Raw genomic sequence first — 15,303 nt, 5'->3', positions numbered from 1 at the left:
TATCTAAAAAGTTTCAGAAGTGATAAATCTGGCTGTAAATTTTTTAAATCACCCATGGTTCTCAAGTGGGTTTTTAAATACAAAATGAAAACGCATCTGAAGAAAAATTTACAGCCAGATTTATCACTTCTGAGACTTTTTAGATACCAAAGGAATCAAGAAAAAACACAAATAATGCCTTGCTGTTGATGAAATGCAGTGAGCAAACGCCAGAATTCCAAATATTTTCAATTCCGATATGTTCGCCAAGTACTTTAGCTGCTGTTTTCCCTTCAGCTCTCGCTTCTCTTTACCTCCTTCATTTCGCTTCACTTTTGGAATTCTAAAGTTGGGTACATGTCTCTCACACTTACCCCGACTTCCACAATTTTTTTCAGCGCAAAAATTCAACATTTTGGCGTTTTTTAACAGGTAGGAAAGTACGTGTTTCTTGCATTAATAACATATACCGGAAGTTACGGATGTCCTCCAGATGGATTGAGCGGCTCCGTGCGTCAAGCCCTATGACCCAGTGACCTTACGTGCAACCCCCCTATGGTGGACAAAGATGGCGGAGACAGAAGCCGGTTACGGAAATGGGGCCGAAATTTACCCATGAATCTGCCCATGACCCTACTGCGTCTTTTTCGTCGAGTGGGCTATCTTGCTCGCTATAGGATCTTTGGCCCGCACCGCCAGGACCCATGACTGTTAGGACTACAAATCCCAGGGTGCACCGCAGCGGCAACTATGCATGCGACCGAAGAGGGAACTCAGGGTGATGTAGTCCCCATGGTGGGTGACTCAGTGAGTGCCGAGACTGTGCGGACTACCAATCCCAGGGTTCACTGTGACCGTTCGGACTACAAATCCCAGGGCTCACCGCTCCCGGCTCATCCCAGGCCCGCAGTCCTGTTTTATTGACAGGTCAAAGTGTTTAGTAGAGAGGGCGATGTATCAATAATCAAGTGTTTTAGCTTTGTAACCCTTGCTTTCCCCCTCTCTCCATCCCTCCCCCATCCTAGTTCTCCGACCAGTTTGACTGTCCTTACCCTTCCATATCTTTCTTTTACCTCCCCTGACTCTCTGTCTGAAGAAGGGTTACGACACGAAACGTCACCCATGCCTTCGATTCAGAGATGCTGCCTGTCCCGCTGAGTTACCCCAGCATTTTATGTCTACCTTTGGTGTTTTATAGTCAGTGACATGCAAATTACTATATAGCCATACGAAAAAAAATCAACAAGACACAACTCCATAAAAGTTAACATAAACATCCACCACAGCGGATTCCCCACATTCCTCTGTGATGGAAGGCAAAAAAGGCCAATCTTCTTCTTTATATGTAAAGCTAATTCAATTCACGTATAAAAATAATTAGAAAAGGGTCCACTCCTCTCCTCAACCTAAAAGTATCTTATTTTTAATTTAAAGATACAGCAATTACCCAATTCTGATGAAGTCTCTTGATTTAATCATCAACTCAGTTTTTCTCTCCACAGATGTTGCCTGACCTGTTGAGTGTTCCCTAATTTTCCTATTTTATTTCAGATTGCTGGCATTTGTAGTATATTTATGTACTTTTCACATCTTGGAAATATCCTGCAGTTTCAGGGGATACAATTGAAGGAAAAATGGATTAACTTTTCAGATAACATCCTATTCTAGAAGTTGAACATAGCAGATGTATCTGACTGCTGTACAATTTAGTTTATTAGTTTTAGAGATACAGCATGGAGACAGGCCCTTCGGCCCACCGAGTCCACGCCGACCATCAAGTCAAGTCAAGTCAAGGGTCAAGAGAGTTTATTGTCATGTGTCCCAGACAGGACAATGAAATTCTTGCTTGCTGCAGCACAACAGAATATTGTAAGCATAAATACAGAACAGTTCAGTTTAGACCATCGATCACCCTTACACTAGTATGGCGGTAGTGTTGCTGCCTTATAGCACCGGAGACCCAGGTTTGATCCTGATTAAGGATGCTGGCTGTATAGAGTTTGTACGTTCTCGCTGTGAGCTTTGTGGGTTTTCTCTGGGTGTTCCGGTTTCCTCCCACATTCCAAAGATGTGCATGTTTGCAGGTTAATTGACTTGGTATAATTGTAAATCGTCCCTAGTGTGTAGGATAGTGCTAGTGTACGGGGTGATCGTTGGTAGGTGCGGAGCCGGTGGGCTGAATGGCCTGTTTACACACTGTATCTCTAAATTAAACTAAACTAAATTTGTTCTATGTTACCCCGATTTTGCAACCTACACACTAGGGTCAATTTACCGAAGCCACAGTGCAGCATGGTGGCGCTGTAGTAGAGTTGCTGCACGGCACCAGAGACCCGGGTTTGATCCTGACTACAGGTATTGTCTCTACGGAGTTTGTACATTCTCCCCGTGAACGCATGGGGTGTCCACAAGTTTCCTCCCACACACCAAAGATGTGCAGGTTTGGAGGTTAATTGGCTTCGGTGAAAATTGTAAGTTGTCCCTAGTTTGTAGGATAATGCAAGTGTATGGGGATTGTTGCTCCGCATGAACCCAATGGGCCGAAGGGCCTGTTTCTGCACCATATCTTTAAACTAAACTAAACTAAATTTGTATTTCTTGTTTAAAAATTAGGATTAAATTCCCTAGCCAAAAGAAATTCATTTCCAAAGGACCTCAGGAGTATGGGAAAGAGGTGTATTTAGAATATTTAATTGGATCCAAATGGTACTAGAAAGGCCGACAAAGGTGGTTTTGGGAAAATGGGGATTTGTAACTAAAATTATGAGAGGCAGTATATAAAATTACCAGAACCTTTTTCCCCGGATAGAAAAATCGAATACTAGAAGGTGAGAGTGACAAAATTTAGAGGAGATGCGTGGGGCAGGTGTATTTTTACACGGAAGATGGTAAGTGCCTGGAATGCGTTGCCAGAGATGGTGGTGAAGGCAGATATGATAGAGGCATTTAGAGGTTTTTGGATAGGCACATGGATATGCACGAAATGGAGGGATATGGATTTTTGTTTTATTTATTTATTAAACTTTATTTTGGACTCAAGGTCCAGACAAGGGACAACATTACATAAAATACATTGCATATCAAAACACCATAAAATATTTATAAAATCTTAGTATATCACATAAAAGCATCATAAATTATATACAAAAAACACAATATATGATTTAAGATCCAGAATAAAAAAGAAAGATCAGTGTCCTACAACGAGACAGCGATACCAGTGTCTCCACAACTGGGATTCGTATAGTGTAGTGCTAAACCTTATGTTTGACAAGGCCACAATAATTACATTTTTAGTCATATATCTTGCAAATAAATTTATACATATGATTTCTTAGATTAGCTTTTAAATTACTGACTCCTGCAGCCACAAACATGTTACTAGCACTACACCATCTAGGTTTCCTTAGCAGTGGCATCAGTATAGGCCATCTTTAGTCTCTGCAAACTTGTCTTTCCATAGTTTGACCACAGGTGCGCAGTATAGAGTGGTGTGCAATATGCTCTAAACAGACATCTTCACCACATCTGTACACGCACCAAACTTACACAAGAGAATATTCGCCTGTACATACAGCATTCGTCGTTGCCATTAAATATCTTCATCATCTGTCATTTGTTCTGTAATAAAATGCCAAAAATATTTTACCTTATTACAGACACTAAGATTATTGTCAGACAATTTAAAATCAGGAAATTTTAGACATTTATCCTCTTTGGTTCTACAGATCATAACAGCACTCTTACAGGCATTATATTTAATATCATGTTCCACACCATATACAGAACATATAGTAAGGAGCTGCTGGAGACCAGCGCTAGATGGACTAAAGACCACAAGATCATCTGCATACATAATATGGTTCACTAAAATGAACAGTGCAGGCAGATAAAACATGATCTTGGCATCTACAACGCCTACTAACCGAAAGGATGGGACGCCTAAATGCAAACTAATTGAAAGGACTGGATGCCTAAAAGCCAACAAATCGAAAAACTGGTAATATAATATCAAGGGGGGTGGTTAGTGTTTGTGTGTGCAGGGGGTGGTTAGTGTGTGTGTGATGCCGCAGGCCACACCCCCTCCCCCCCCCCCACACCTCCCAACGGGTCCCACTTGGTCGAGTTATATATAAGAGAGCAATAACTTAGTAAAGGCCAAAATAGCAATGTCGTTCGAAATTTATAGAGGTTGTAGAATTTAATAGCCTGATGGTTGTTGGGAGGAAGCTGCTCCTGAACCTGGACGTTACAGTTTTCATGCTCCTATACCAGGGGTGGGGAACCTTTTCATGTTGGAATGTCGCATTGTTAGCTGTAGCATCCAAGATACTTCAATCAGATATGCTTCAAAATGTACATTATTTTGTTAAAATAACCCTCATGACTTACTAATGTTTTAATTGTGGCCATCAGTCGGCGAGGATTATTTTGTTGAATCTTCTTTTACTCTTTGGTATTTTAAATACGTTCATTTTAAGATCAAAATAAAAATAATAAAAGACGAATTAAAACATATTAATAAAAATAAAAGGATTTGTTCGACAAAATTTGGATTCATACAAAAGGCCACACTTAATGGCCTAGAAGGGCGTGCAGAAACCCACACTACCCTGTCCTATACCTTCTTCCCGATGGCAGGAATGAAATGAATGTGGCCAGGGTAGTGTGGGTTTCTGATGATGCTGGCTGCCTTTTTGAGGCAGCAACTCCTGTAGATCCCTTTGGTGGTAGGAAGGTCAGTACCATTCATTCCTTGGTCTTGTTGGCGTTGAGCGAGTTTGTTGTTGCAGCACCAATCAACCAGGTGTTCTATTTCTCCTGCACGCTGACTCATCACCAGCCATGATTCTGCTAACCACAGTGGTGTCATCAGCAAATTTACAGATGGCATTGGATCTGTACTTAGCTACACTCCTGTAGCAACAACAATCCTGGATGTATGAAGGGAGTTCTAGGAAAGGTAGCTCACACAAACATTTGCAGGGCTTCAGTGTCTCTCTCCAATCAAAAGGTTGTCTATGCAAACCACCATAGCATCTTCTAATGGCTCTCCACTTTACTGTAATTTCCTTCAGTGCCTTTAAAATCTATCGCAAACTTCCCTATTTGCGATAGATTGTTTGAATTTGTCATTTGGATTGTGCCACGTGCCACAAATTCACAAGCGACTGAACCAGAATCACAGGAGAAATGTGGAACAAGTGAAGGGGTCTGAATACTTTCTGAATGCACTGTAGATTAACACAAAGACCAAGAAAAGGTTCATTAGTTAGGTCCATTTTTATTTTAATCTTAAAATGAACGTATTTAAAATACCAAAGAGTAAAAGAAGATTCAACAAAATAATCCTCCCCGACTGATGGCCACAATTAAAACATTAGTAAGTCATGAGGGCTATTTAAAAAAAATAATGTACATTTTGAAGCATATCTGATTGAAGTATCTTGGATGCGGCCTTATTAGATTACAGCTAACAATGCGACATTCCAACATGAAAACGTTCCCCACCCCTGGTATAGGAGCATGAAAACTGTTACGTCCAGGTTCAGGAGCAGCTTCCTCCCAACAACCATTAGACTATTAAATACTACAACCTGCATAAGTTTCGAACTACATAGACGGGGGGAATTGTTATTTTGGCCTTTATTATTGCTTTCTTATATATTACTAGACCAAGTGGGACCCGTTTGGGGGGGGGGGGGGGGGGGGCGTGTGGGTGTGGCCTGCGGCATCACACACACACTAACCACCCCCTACACACACACACACACGCACACTAACCACCCCCCTTGATATTATATTAATATTATTCATTGGCTCCTTTTACCCCATCCCCCGCCCTATCCACTCATGTATAGCCCACAACTCACAGGCGCGGATAGAGAGGGAGGGGGGTAGAGAGAGCGAGGACAGAGGCAGGCAGAGGGCAGGGGCAGAGGGCAGGAGCAGAGGCAGAGTGCAGAGACAGAGGGCAGAGGGCAGAGACAGAGGGTAGGGGCTGAGGGCAGAGGCAGGGGGCAGGGGGCAGAGGGCAGAGGCAGGGGCAGAGGCAGAGGCAGAGGACAGAGGTTGCAGGTAGTGGACAGAGGGCAAAGGGCAGAGGACAGAGGGCAGAGGGCAGAGGGCAGAGACAGAGGGCAGAGGCAGAGGGCAGAGAGAGAGGGCAGAGACCAGAGGCAGAGGCAGAGAGCAGCAGCAACCTCCCCACCATGAGGACCCCGCGCGAGGCAGCATAGTGGTGAGGCAGCGGGCGGGTAGGCTGACGAGGGAGTCGGCGGGCGGGCGGGCGAGTGTCGACTAAAGGACCGCGAGTTGGGCCGCCGCAGTCTTCAGCTATGATCTTTGGTCTTCAGTCCAGGGCCCGACCATCTCCGGCTGTGAATTTTGAATAACGGGGGGGAGGAGGGAGGGTTGGGGGGGGTGTCAGTCGCAGCGCGAGGAAGAAGGCACGCAGACCCATTGCAACGTCATCAGCGAAAGGCAGTCGTTTTTAAATTCAAAGTTTTGTCAGATTTTTGAACAATTTCAGTAATAACGAGAAATAAAGCATGAAATTTTCTGATAAGGCGATTTTGGACTCCAGGGGAAAAATGTCCACCGGAATATGTAAACATTCTACCGTTACCCGCGTCGCTTTTTCACGAAGATGCGATTACACACAAACACACGCACAAATCAATACACATCCAAGATCAGAGTTTTATAAGTATAGAGAGATATATATACTGAACTTTTATGTTGTACAGTATATTATGGTGGTGTTTACACAGTACTATGTTTACATATTGTTGTCTTGCACGTAAGAATTTCATTGTTTTGTTTCGGGACAGATTACAATAAAACACCATTGATTCTTGAAATTCAGCATGCCACCAAATACTCTAACTAACTTCTACTGATGTGCTGTAGAAAGCATCCTCAATGGTTACATCTTGGCCTGGTACGGCAACTGCAACCCTCAGATAGCTACAGGGAGTGGTGGACTGAGCCCGGTCCATCACGGGCACTGCTCTCCCCTCCATCGAAAGCATCTACTTGAGGCTTTACCTCAACAAGGCGGCATCCATTATCAAGGATCCCCACCATCTGTCGTGCCCTCTTCTCACCGCTACCATCGGGCAGGAGATACAGAAGTGTGAAGTCCCACACCACCAGGTTTAGAACCAGCTGCTTTTCTTTCACCATTAGGTTCTTGGGCCTGCACAGCCCTAATCCTACCTCAGCAACAAGATACTATGGACTCCTCTTGCACTACCGTGGACTTGTGTTCTAATTGGGATTCCACTTATGTCTTGTTTTTTTTTGCACTATCTGGTTCTTTATTACTGTCTTTCAGAATTATATGTGTAATTCATAAATAGTTCATGTATGATTTATGATTTACTTGTTTAAGTCTAGGTGCCTGTGATGTTGCTGCAAGGATGATTTTCACTGTACCTGTACTTCACCGTACTTGTGCAAATGGCAATGAACTCAACTTAACTGTAAAATATTTAAAGGTTACTATATATTATTGTCATAAATAAGAATAAAATATAATCAAGGGATCGCGCCTCATCTGAGAGACAAAGTGAGTTAATATTGTACGATAACATCTAACCTCAAGGATCTGGCCATGCCCTCTTCTCTCTGCTACCGTTGGGCAAGAGATACAGGAACCTTTCACCAAAATATAGCAGAATGCAGGTGAGAAGGGAGAGTTTTAATGCAGATCTGAGGGATAAATTTTCCACACACAGAGAATTTGGTATCTGAAATGAGCTGGCAAAGGTGGTGGAGTTAGGAAAAGTCCTTTTGTGTATTACCCAGCATCTGTAGTTCTTTGTTTCTTTGGCTGCTCCGCTGCAAAACCTCCTCAAGGTATGCCTACTTTGAAGAAGTCATCCTCCTCTCTTGGATGAGGGTTCTGTGAGACCCTCTCTCATTACTCCCCCTCTGTGATTCCTACTGCTCTCCAAGCTTTGTCCTGCCTCTCCCCTTTTCCAGTTTTCTTCTCCTCCCGGTACAATCAGTCTGAAGAAGGCTCTTGACCTGAAATGTCACCTATCCATGTTCTCCAGAGATGCTCCCTCACCTGCTGAGCTACTCCAACATTTTGTGTCATTTTGCGTTTTAACCAACAACTGCAGTTCTTTGTTTCCACATCAACGTTTAAGAGACTGGTTCTTGAATGAGCAGAGCATAGAGGGATCTGGAACTAATGCAGGCAGGTGGGATTAGTATAGATAGATACGATGGTGAAACGATGCCAAACCTGGCGAGTCTTGCATATAGTGTAGGAAGGAACTGCAGATGCTGGTTTATACCAAAGATAAACACAAAAAGCTGGAGTAACTCAGCGGGTCAGACAGCATCTCTGGAGAAAAGGAATAGGTGACGTTTCGGGTCGAGACCTTTCTTCAGACTGAAGAAGATTCTGAAGAAGGATCTTGCCCGAAACATCACCAATTCCTTTGCTCCAGACCCGCTGAGTTACTCCAGTCTCTTGCATAAAGACTTAGTGGGCTTTTTCTAAGTTTTATGTACATATTGTACTAGTGTATGTCAATAATCTCCTGATCTGTATGCAAAAAAAAACAATTTCACTGTGCCTTTGTACATGTGATAATAAAGCAGGGGTTGGCGACCTACGTCAGGTGAGAGAGTGACACAGAGATAAAGAATGTAAGATGTGAAAACGAGACATTCAAGGGGATGAAGTTGAAGGAAAACGTAGAATATATAATTGTTAGCGAAGGGAAGGTGACAACGAAGCATACGAAGATAAAAATTTAAATAAGGCGACAATCAGACCAGTCTGTGGGATTGATAGTTCTCTCTCTAGTCTGACTGTCCACTTGATTACATGTTTATCGTTGTATGCTTTGTTGTCACCTTCCTCTAGCTAACAATGATCTATGACCTGTATTCTTCAGCTAGGTCTATAGAAGGGTCTTGAACCGAAATATCGTCAATTCCTTCTATCCAGAGATGCTGCCTGTCCCCGCTGACTTACTCCAGCATTTTGTGTATATCTTCAATGTAAACCAGTACCTGCAGTTCATTCCTACACATTGGTTGAATAGATATGGTGGGCCTAAGGGTCTATTTCTGTGCTATACAACGCCAAGACTGCATGTTAATATTCCAGGGTGAATGAATACACTTGAATTTGACAGCTTATATAATAACACTATTTCCCTAGGAGTTCGATAAACACAATCAATTTTCATTGAATGGGAAACTTAATTAACGGTGGAGTATGTATGCACTTCGTTGCCAATTCCAATTGTATACGATTCTCCATTTAATCTGGTTTCCTCCAGCTCTGCACATGCAGCCGATGAACGGTGAATCCATTCAGGACATTTCCTTTTTATTTCCCTCCCCGATGAGCAGCATGTTCCATTTCACGGCGAAGGGTCCGTGGTGATATTTTGCAAATACAAAAATGTAAAATGCAATGAAACAACAGGAAATGCAGATCCGTCCGAGGAACTGCGGGGATCGGGTATTTAAAAAATGAGAATTAAAAGAGGGTTTTTGTTTTTTTTTGCATTACCATCGCTCATCATTTCTGGATCTGTAGTAAATTGGAAGAGGAGCAGGCGCTGAGGAGCTTTGCAGCACCAGTGAACAGATTTCAGTTGCAGCCGCGCCGTGCTGGAAGGTAGCTGGGAGTTTGGCTTCAGAGGCAAGAACGTAGTCAGAGCTCCTTCCAGTTCACAAGCTGGGATATTGCTGGAGCGCGATCGCATTCAAGTGCGCACTCGAAGAATGGAAAATGCAAACAGAGGCACAAAATGGTGTTCCTTGCTCTTGTGGATTATATACCTCTTGCTCCTGACAGAAGCGAAGAAAGCGGTGAAGTGCCCCGCGGGATGCACTTGTTCTAAGGACAATGCTTTGTGTGAAAATAGAAAATCCATTCCCCACAGTTTCCCGCCTGGCGTAGTTTCCTTGTAAGTACTGTCTCGGTGGTGTGAAATGTGATTGTTATTTAACAGTAATGGAAACGCCTTGAGATGCTCGTTATATAAATGGTGCATTGACACTGTCGGGCAGGACAGGGATAAATAGATACAACCATCTCTACCAAAGATGTTAGTTACATCTTTGTCAAGCACCGGCTAAAAATAGACTATTGCGATTACAGATATGCAACTGACAGATAATTAGATACAGTAGCCAAAATGAAATGCGTCCATTTGTCAACATTGCCCGTCGATTGAATCACTGATCATTCTTGTGTCTTAACGGATTTAATTTATTTACAGATCATTTGTGAAGTCTGGTTTCAGCGAAATCCCAGAAGGCAGCTTCTTACTCCTGCCGTCTCTGCAGCTTCTGTAAGATTATTTCAGTGTTTATTCGCGTGGGCAACGGTGTCTTTTTTTGGTAACACAATTTCACTTCATATTTCGTTGCTGATTAGCGACTGCTGTTTTCGACCGTGATTATTGCAGCAGTCATTGTTTATATTTAGATTTGCAATCAACAAGTCAGGTTTAAATGACAACACAATTGCAACAAATAGCAACGAGATTAAAAAAAATAATAATCCAAGGTTCTACCAAAACTCCAACGCAGCGGGCGTAATTTGCTTTGTTATTGCCAAATGATGATTTATTTATTCAGGATTTAAAATATAGATCATTTTTTATTATTTACACTGGGTATTGTAACAACAGACGGTTGGACGTGGAAATGCGTTTTTGCAATAATTTTAGGAAAAATAATTAAGGATTTAAAAAAGCCGCATCCAAACTCGAGAAGGGAATCGTATATTCTTGGCACCTGAACCCTATAAGGACTGCAGTGGGATCGACTGCAGTGAAATGTGTAATGGGGGCAAGATTACATTTTGTTCAAAATTACGGCCACAATACTTTACATTCCTTGCAGGGGAAGATGAGCAAAAACAAAAACATTGTGAACATTGGAATTACTTTACATGCGCTGTCTCGGGCCCAAGACATATCAGGTAGCGGTTTTTAATAGACTTGTGCGTCGCAGTGTTTTGCGACATTACTTAGAAATTATCCCGCAAAAACGTTCCCAGGAAAGCTTTAAGCATTACTTGAAACCTCAGAGCGCATGTCTTGCCCAAAGTCAGTAGTCAGAATGGTTCTTGCCAGTAGTCAGAATGGTTCTCAAGGTAACTACAGATAGCACCGTTTAATTGATGTGGAAATGGTATAGAGTTATATTTATGTAGAATCAGCGTGTACCAGAGATGTCATGTAGACGACATACAAACGGAAAGTTCTGCCCAACTGGTCCATACCAACTAAGATGCCCCATTTAAACTAGTCCAATTTGCCCGCCTTGTCCTATCCATAATTTATCCTATCCATATACCTGTATTTTAAATGTTGTTATGGTATCTGTCTGAACTATCTCCCAGGGCAGCTCGTTGCATATACCCATCACTCCCTATAAGCAAGTTCGGTATTCCGACTGCGCATGCCCAGGTCAAAGGTCACTCGTGATAAACATTCTCAGCAGCTGAGCTGCTGTGTGTATACAGACCTGTGTTTCATCCGTAGTCAGGATTGAACCCGGGTCTCCGGTGCTGCAAGCGCTGTTAAATTGCGACTGGACCGTCCCCGGCCCCTCACAAATGTTCAATCCCTGTCTGGGGGAGGCCGGAGATGTCCGAGGTGACCCTGGACTGACAGGAAAGCGGCCCGGAGGTGTAGCGGCCCAGGCTTACAGCCAGCGCGGAGAAGAAGCGCTAACTCCAATGCTCCGGGCCGGTGTCCCGTCAGTCCAGGGTCACCCCGGACATCTTTGGCCGCCCCCGGACAGGGATGGGACATTCGGTAGGGGACGGGGACGGTCTAGTAGCAATTCAACAGCGCTTGCAGCGCCGGAGACCCAGGTTTGATGCTGACTACGGATGAAACGCAGGTCTGTATACATGCAGCAGCACAGTTGCCGAGAATGTTTATCGTGAGAGGAATAAGTAAATCCCATGATTCCTTGCATTTTTCGGAATACCAAACTCGCTTATTAAATCTTGCCCCTCTCACCTTAAACATGTCCTCTTGCTTTTGATTCCCTTACCCTGGGTAAAAGGGTGTGCATTCACCCTATCTATTTCTCTCATGATCATATACGCCCCTATAAGATCAACTCTCAGCCTCTGGCGCTCCAAGGAATAAAGTCCTAGCCTGCCTAAACTCTCCCTACAGCTCAGGCCCTCAAGTCCTGGCAACTGTCCTAGTATTTTACAACCAGCACACAAAATACTTTTGAAATGTGATCACTTTTGGAAAGAAAAAAGGATATAGACCAGCTAATTTTCACATAGTGGAGTAATAGAGTAATGCAGCGTGGAAACAGGCACCTCGGCCCAACATGCCCACATCGCCCAACAGGCCTCATCTACACTAGTACCACCTGCCTGAGTACCCATTTCCCTCTAAACCTTTCCTATCCATGTGCCTGTCTTTTAAATGCTGTTATAGTACCTGCCTTAACTACCTCCTCTGGCAGCTTGTTCCATACACCCATCACCCTTTGTGTAAAAAAAGCTGCCCCTCAGGTTCCTATTAAATCTTTCCCCGTCACTTTACACCTATGTCCTCTAAATCTTGATTCCGCTGCTCTGGGTAAAAGATTCTGCGCATTAACATATTCCCCTCATGATCAAATACACCTCTATAAGATCACCCCTCATCCTCCTGCACTCCAAGGAATAAATTCCTAGCCTGCTCAACCTCTCCCTAATAGCTCAGGCCTCGAGTCCTGGCAACATCTTCGTAAATTTTCTCTGCACGCTTTCCAGCTTAACACCATCTTTCCTATAACAGGCTGACTGAAACTGAACACTACTCTGAACCTCCTCTCTTCGGAGTCTGAAGAAGGTTCCCGACCCGATACATTGCCTATCCTTGTGGATGGCATGATTGCAAATATATATAGTCTTTTCACTGACGGGATAGCAGGCAACAAAAAAGCTTCTCACTGTAGGGCACCGTATGGGGCGGCACAGTGGCGCAGCAGTAGACTTGCTGTCTTACAATGCCAGAGACACTGTTTCGATTCTGATTGTGGGTGCTGTCTGTTCAGAGTTTGTACGCTCTCCTTGTGACCGCGTGGGTTTTCCCCGAGTGCTCCTGGTTCCTCCCACATTCCAAAGACATACAGGTTTGTAGGTTAATTGGCTATTGTAAAATTGAAAATTGTCCCTAGTGTGTGTAGGATAGTGCGAGTGTATGGGGTGATCGCTGGTTGGCGCAGACTCGGTGGGCTGAAGGGCCTGTTACCACGCCGTATCTCTAAATTCTAAAGTGCATCTCAGTACACATGACAATAATAAACTAAACTTCTCCAGAGATGCTGCTTGACCCGCTGAGTTACTCCGGCACTTTGTGTATTTTTCTTCTATACCAGCATCTGCAATTCCTTGTTTCAACGCTCTCCATATATATTATTAAATCCAGGATACACTATCTGGCAGGGCATGATCAGAAGCGTTAAGTTCTCATACACTGTGCCCCACTTAGAGCCCCTGATGCTCCCCAGTTGCTGGCTGAAGGAACAACTTCCACAGAAAGTAGAGCACAGAGAACCAGTGATGCAGCAGCATGAATGGGTGAACAACTGCATTGAAAATTATGGACAGCCTGCCTCATTACAGACGGGAGGCTTGTGAGCCGTCTCTTCATTTAAATTGCGACCTGTTCACATTTTCAGCAGAGCAAGTGCATAAATATTTCAATATTTGGAAAAAAATGTGCTAAGGACATCAGCTTGCATCATTCAAATGTGAGACGGATGAGAGGAGACCTCATTGAAACCTACCGGATAATAAAACACCTACATAGAGTGGATATGGAGAGGATGTTTCTAATAATGGAGAGTCTAGGACCAGAGGGAACAGCACCAGAATAAAAGAACTTACCTTTAGGAAGGAATTTCTTTAGTCAGAAGGTGGTGAATCTGTGAAATTCATTGCCATGGACTGCGATGGAGGCCAAGACATTGGGTATTTTCAAGGTGGAGATTGATAGGCTCTTGATTAAGTAAGGGTGGCAAAGGTTATGAGGAGTAGACAGAAGAATGGGGTTATGAGGGAAAAATAGATCGAATGGCAGAGCAGACTCGATGGGACGAATGGCCTAATTCTGCTCCTATGTCTTATGACAAACACACTGTGAAGGTGCAGATGAGGTCATTGTTACCAAACACTCTCCAGTGACGGATACTCGTTCACCAAATTAAAGTCCTTAGGTATTTGTCCTGTGGATATTTATTTTCTGTTCCCTCTTATTTCTGTAATAAAGTTTACATTTCAGTTGTGAGATTAGGCCAGGGATGTTGAGGTAGTTCTCCTTGGAGTAAAGGTTTGGAGGAGATTTAACAGAGATTCACAAGGATCTTACTGGGACTTGCTGACGTGTTATAGAGAGAGTTTAGAGTTTAAAGAGACGGTGTGGAAGCAGGGCCTTCGGGCTACCGAGTCCATAGCGACCAGCAATTCCTGCACACTAGCAATATCCTACACACAAGGGACAATTTACAATCTTAATGAAGCCAATGACCCTACAAACCTGTACGTCTTTGGAGTGTGGGAGGAATCGAGCACCCAGAGAAAACCCATGCGGCCATGGGGAGAACGTACAAACTCCACACAGACAGCACCTTTAGTCGGGATCAAACCCGAGTCTCTGCCGCTGTAAAGCAGCAACTCTACCACTGTGTACTGAGAGTAATTTCATGGGCTAAAGGCATGTGCAGGGAATAGAACTTATAGGATTGTTCCACTAAGAAGTAGCAGTATGTCAGTGGGCAGAATGGTCTCTTTCTCTGTCTTAATAAATCTATGATTCTGCAGTAAAGTGTGCTGGAAAGGTAATTCAGTGAGCGTTTCTCATATCTATTGGAATTGCTTTCACCCTTGCTAAAGGAAATGTCTTGAATTTCCTCCAATATGTGGAAGGGTCCTGACTTGAAACATTATCTATCCATGTCCTTCAGAGATGCAGCCTGACCCGCAGAGTTACTCCATCACTTTGTGTTTTATTCAAGATTCCAGCACCTGCAGTTTCCTGTGTCTCTTTTGAATTCCTTATGTGTCTTTCACAATATCAGGATTTCCTAATTGTTTTACAGCTAGGGGACCAGGGATATGTCGGCTGTTCTCCCTCAGGTGGAAAGGGTTCAGTTTCATACCTCTGGAAAGAACCTCCTACATTACAGATCCCTTTAGAGATACAGCTTGGAAACAGGCTCTTCCGCCCACTGAATCTGCGTCGACTAGCGATCACCTCGTACACTAGGAACAATAGGAACAATTTACAATTTACAGAAGCCAATTGACCTACAAACTTT

At 43.5% G+C, this 15,303-nt stretch overlaps 1 protein-coding gene across 1 annotated transcript in view; it reads left to right on the top strand.

Moving 5' to 3' along the window:
* Positions 1-9,384: 9,384 nt before the first annotated feature.
* Positions 9,385-15,303, top strand: part of LOC129696450 (leucine-rich glioma-inactivated protein 1-like) — a 29,622-nt gene continuing 23,703 nt past the window's right edge. Inside the window, 2 exon segments of the mRNA XM_055634347.1 lie at positions 9,385-9,923; positions 10,239-10,310. Of these exon segments, the coding sequence (XP_055490322.1) occupies positions 9,739-9,923; positions 10,239-10,310 (257 nt within the window). The 5' untranslated portion in view covers positions 9,385-9,738.

Source organism: Leucoraja erinacea, chromosome 4 (assembly GCF_028641065.1).
Source record: "Leucoraja erinacea ecotype New England chromosome 4, Leri_hhj_1, whole genome shotgun sequence".
NCBI lineage: Eukaryota > Metazoa > Chordata > Chondrichthyes > Rajiformes > Rajidae > Leucoraja > Leucoraja erinaceus.
The sequence above is the reverse complement of the archived record's forward strand: the minus strand, read 5'-3'. Positions and strand labels throughout refer to the sequence as shown.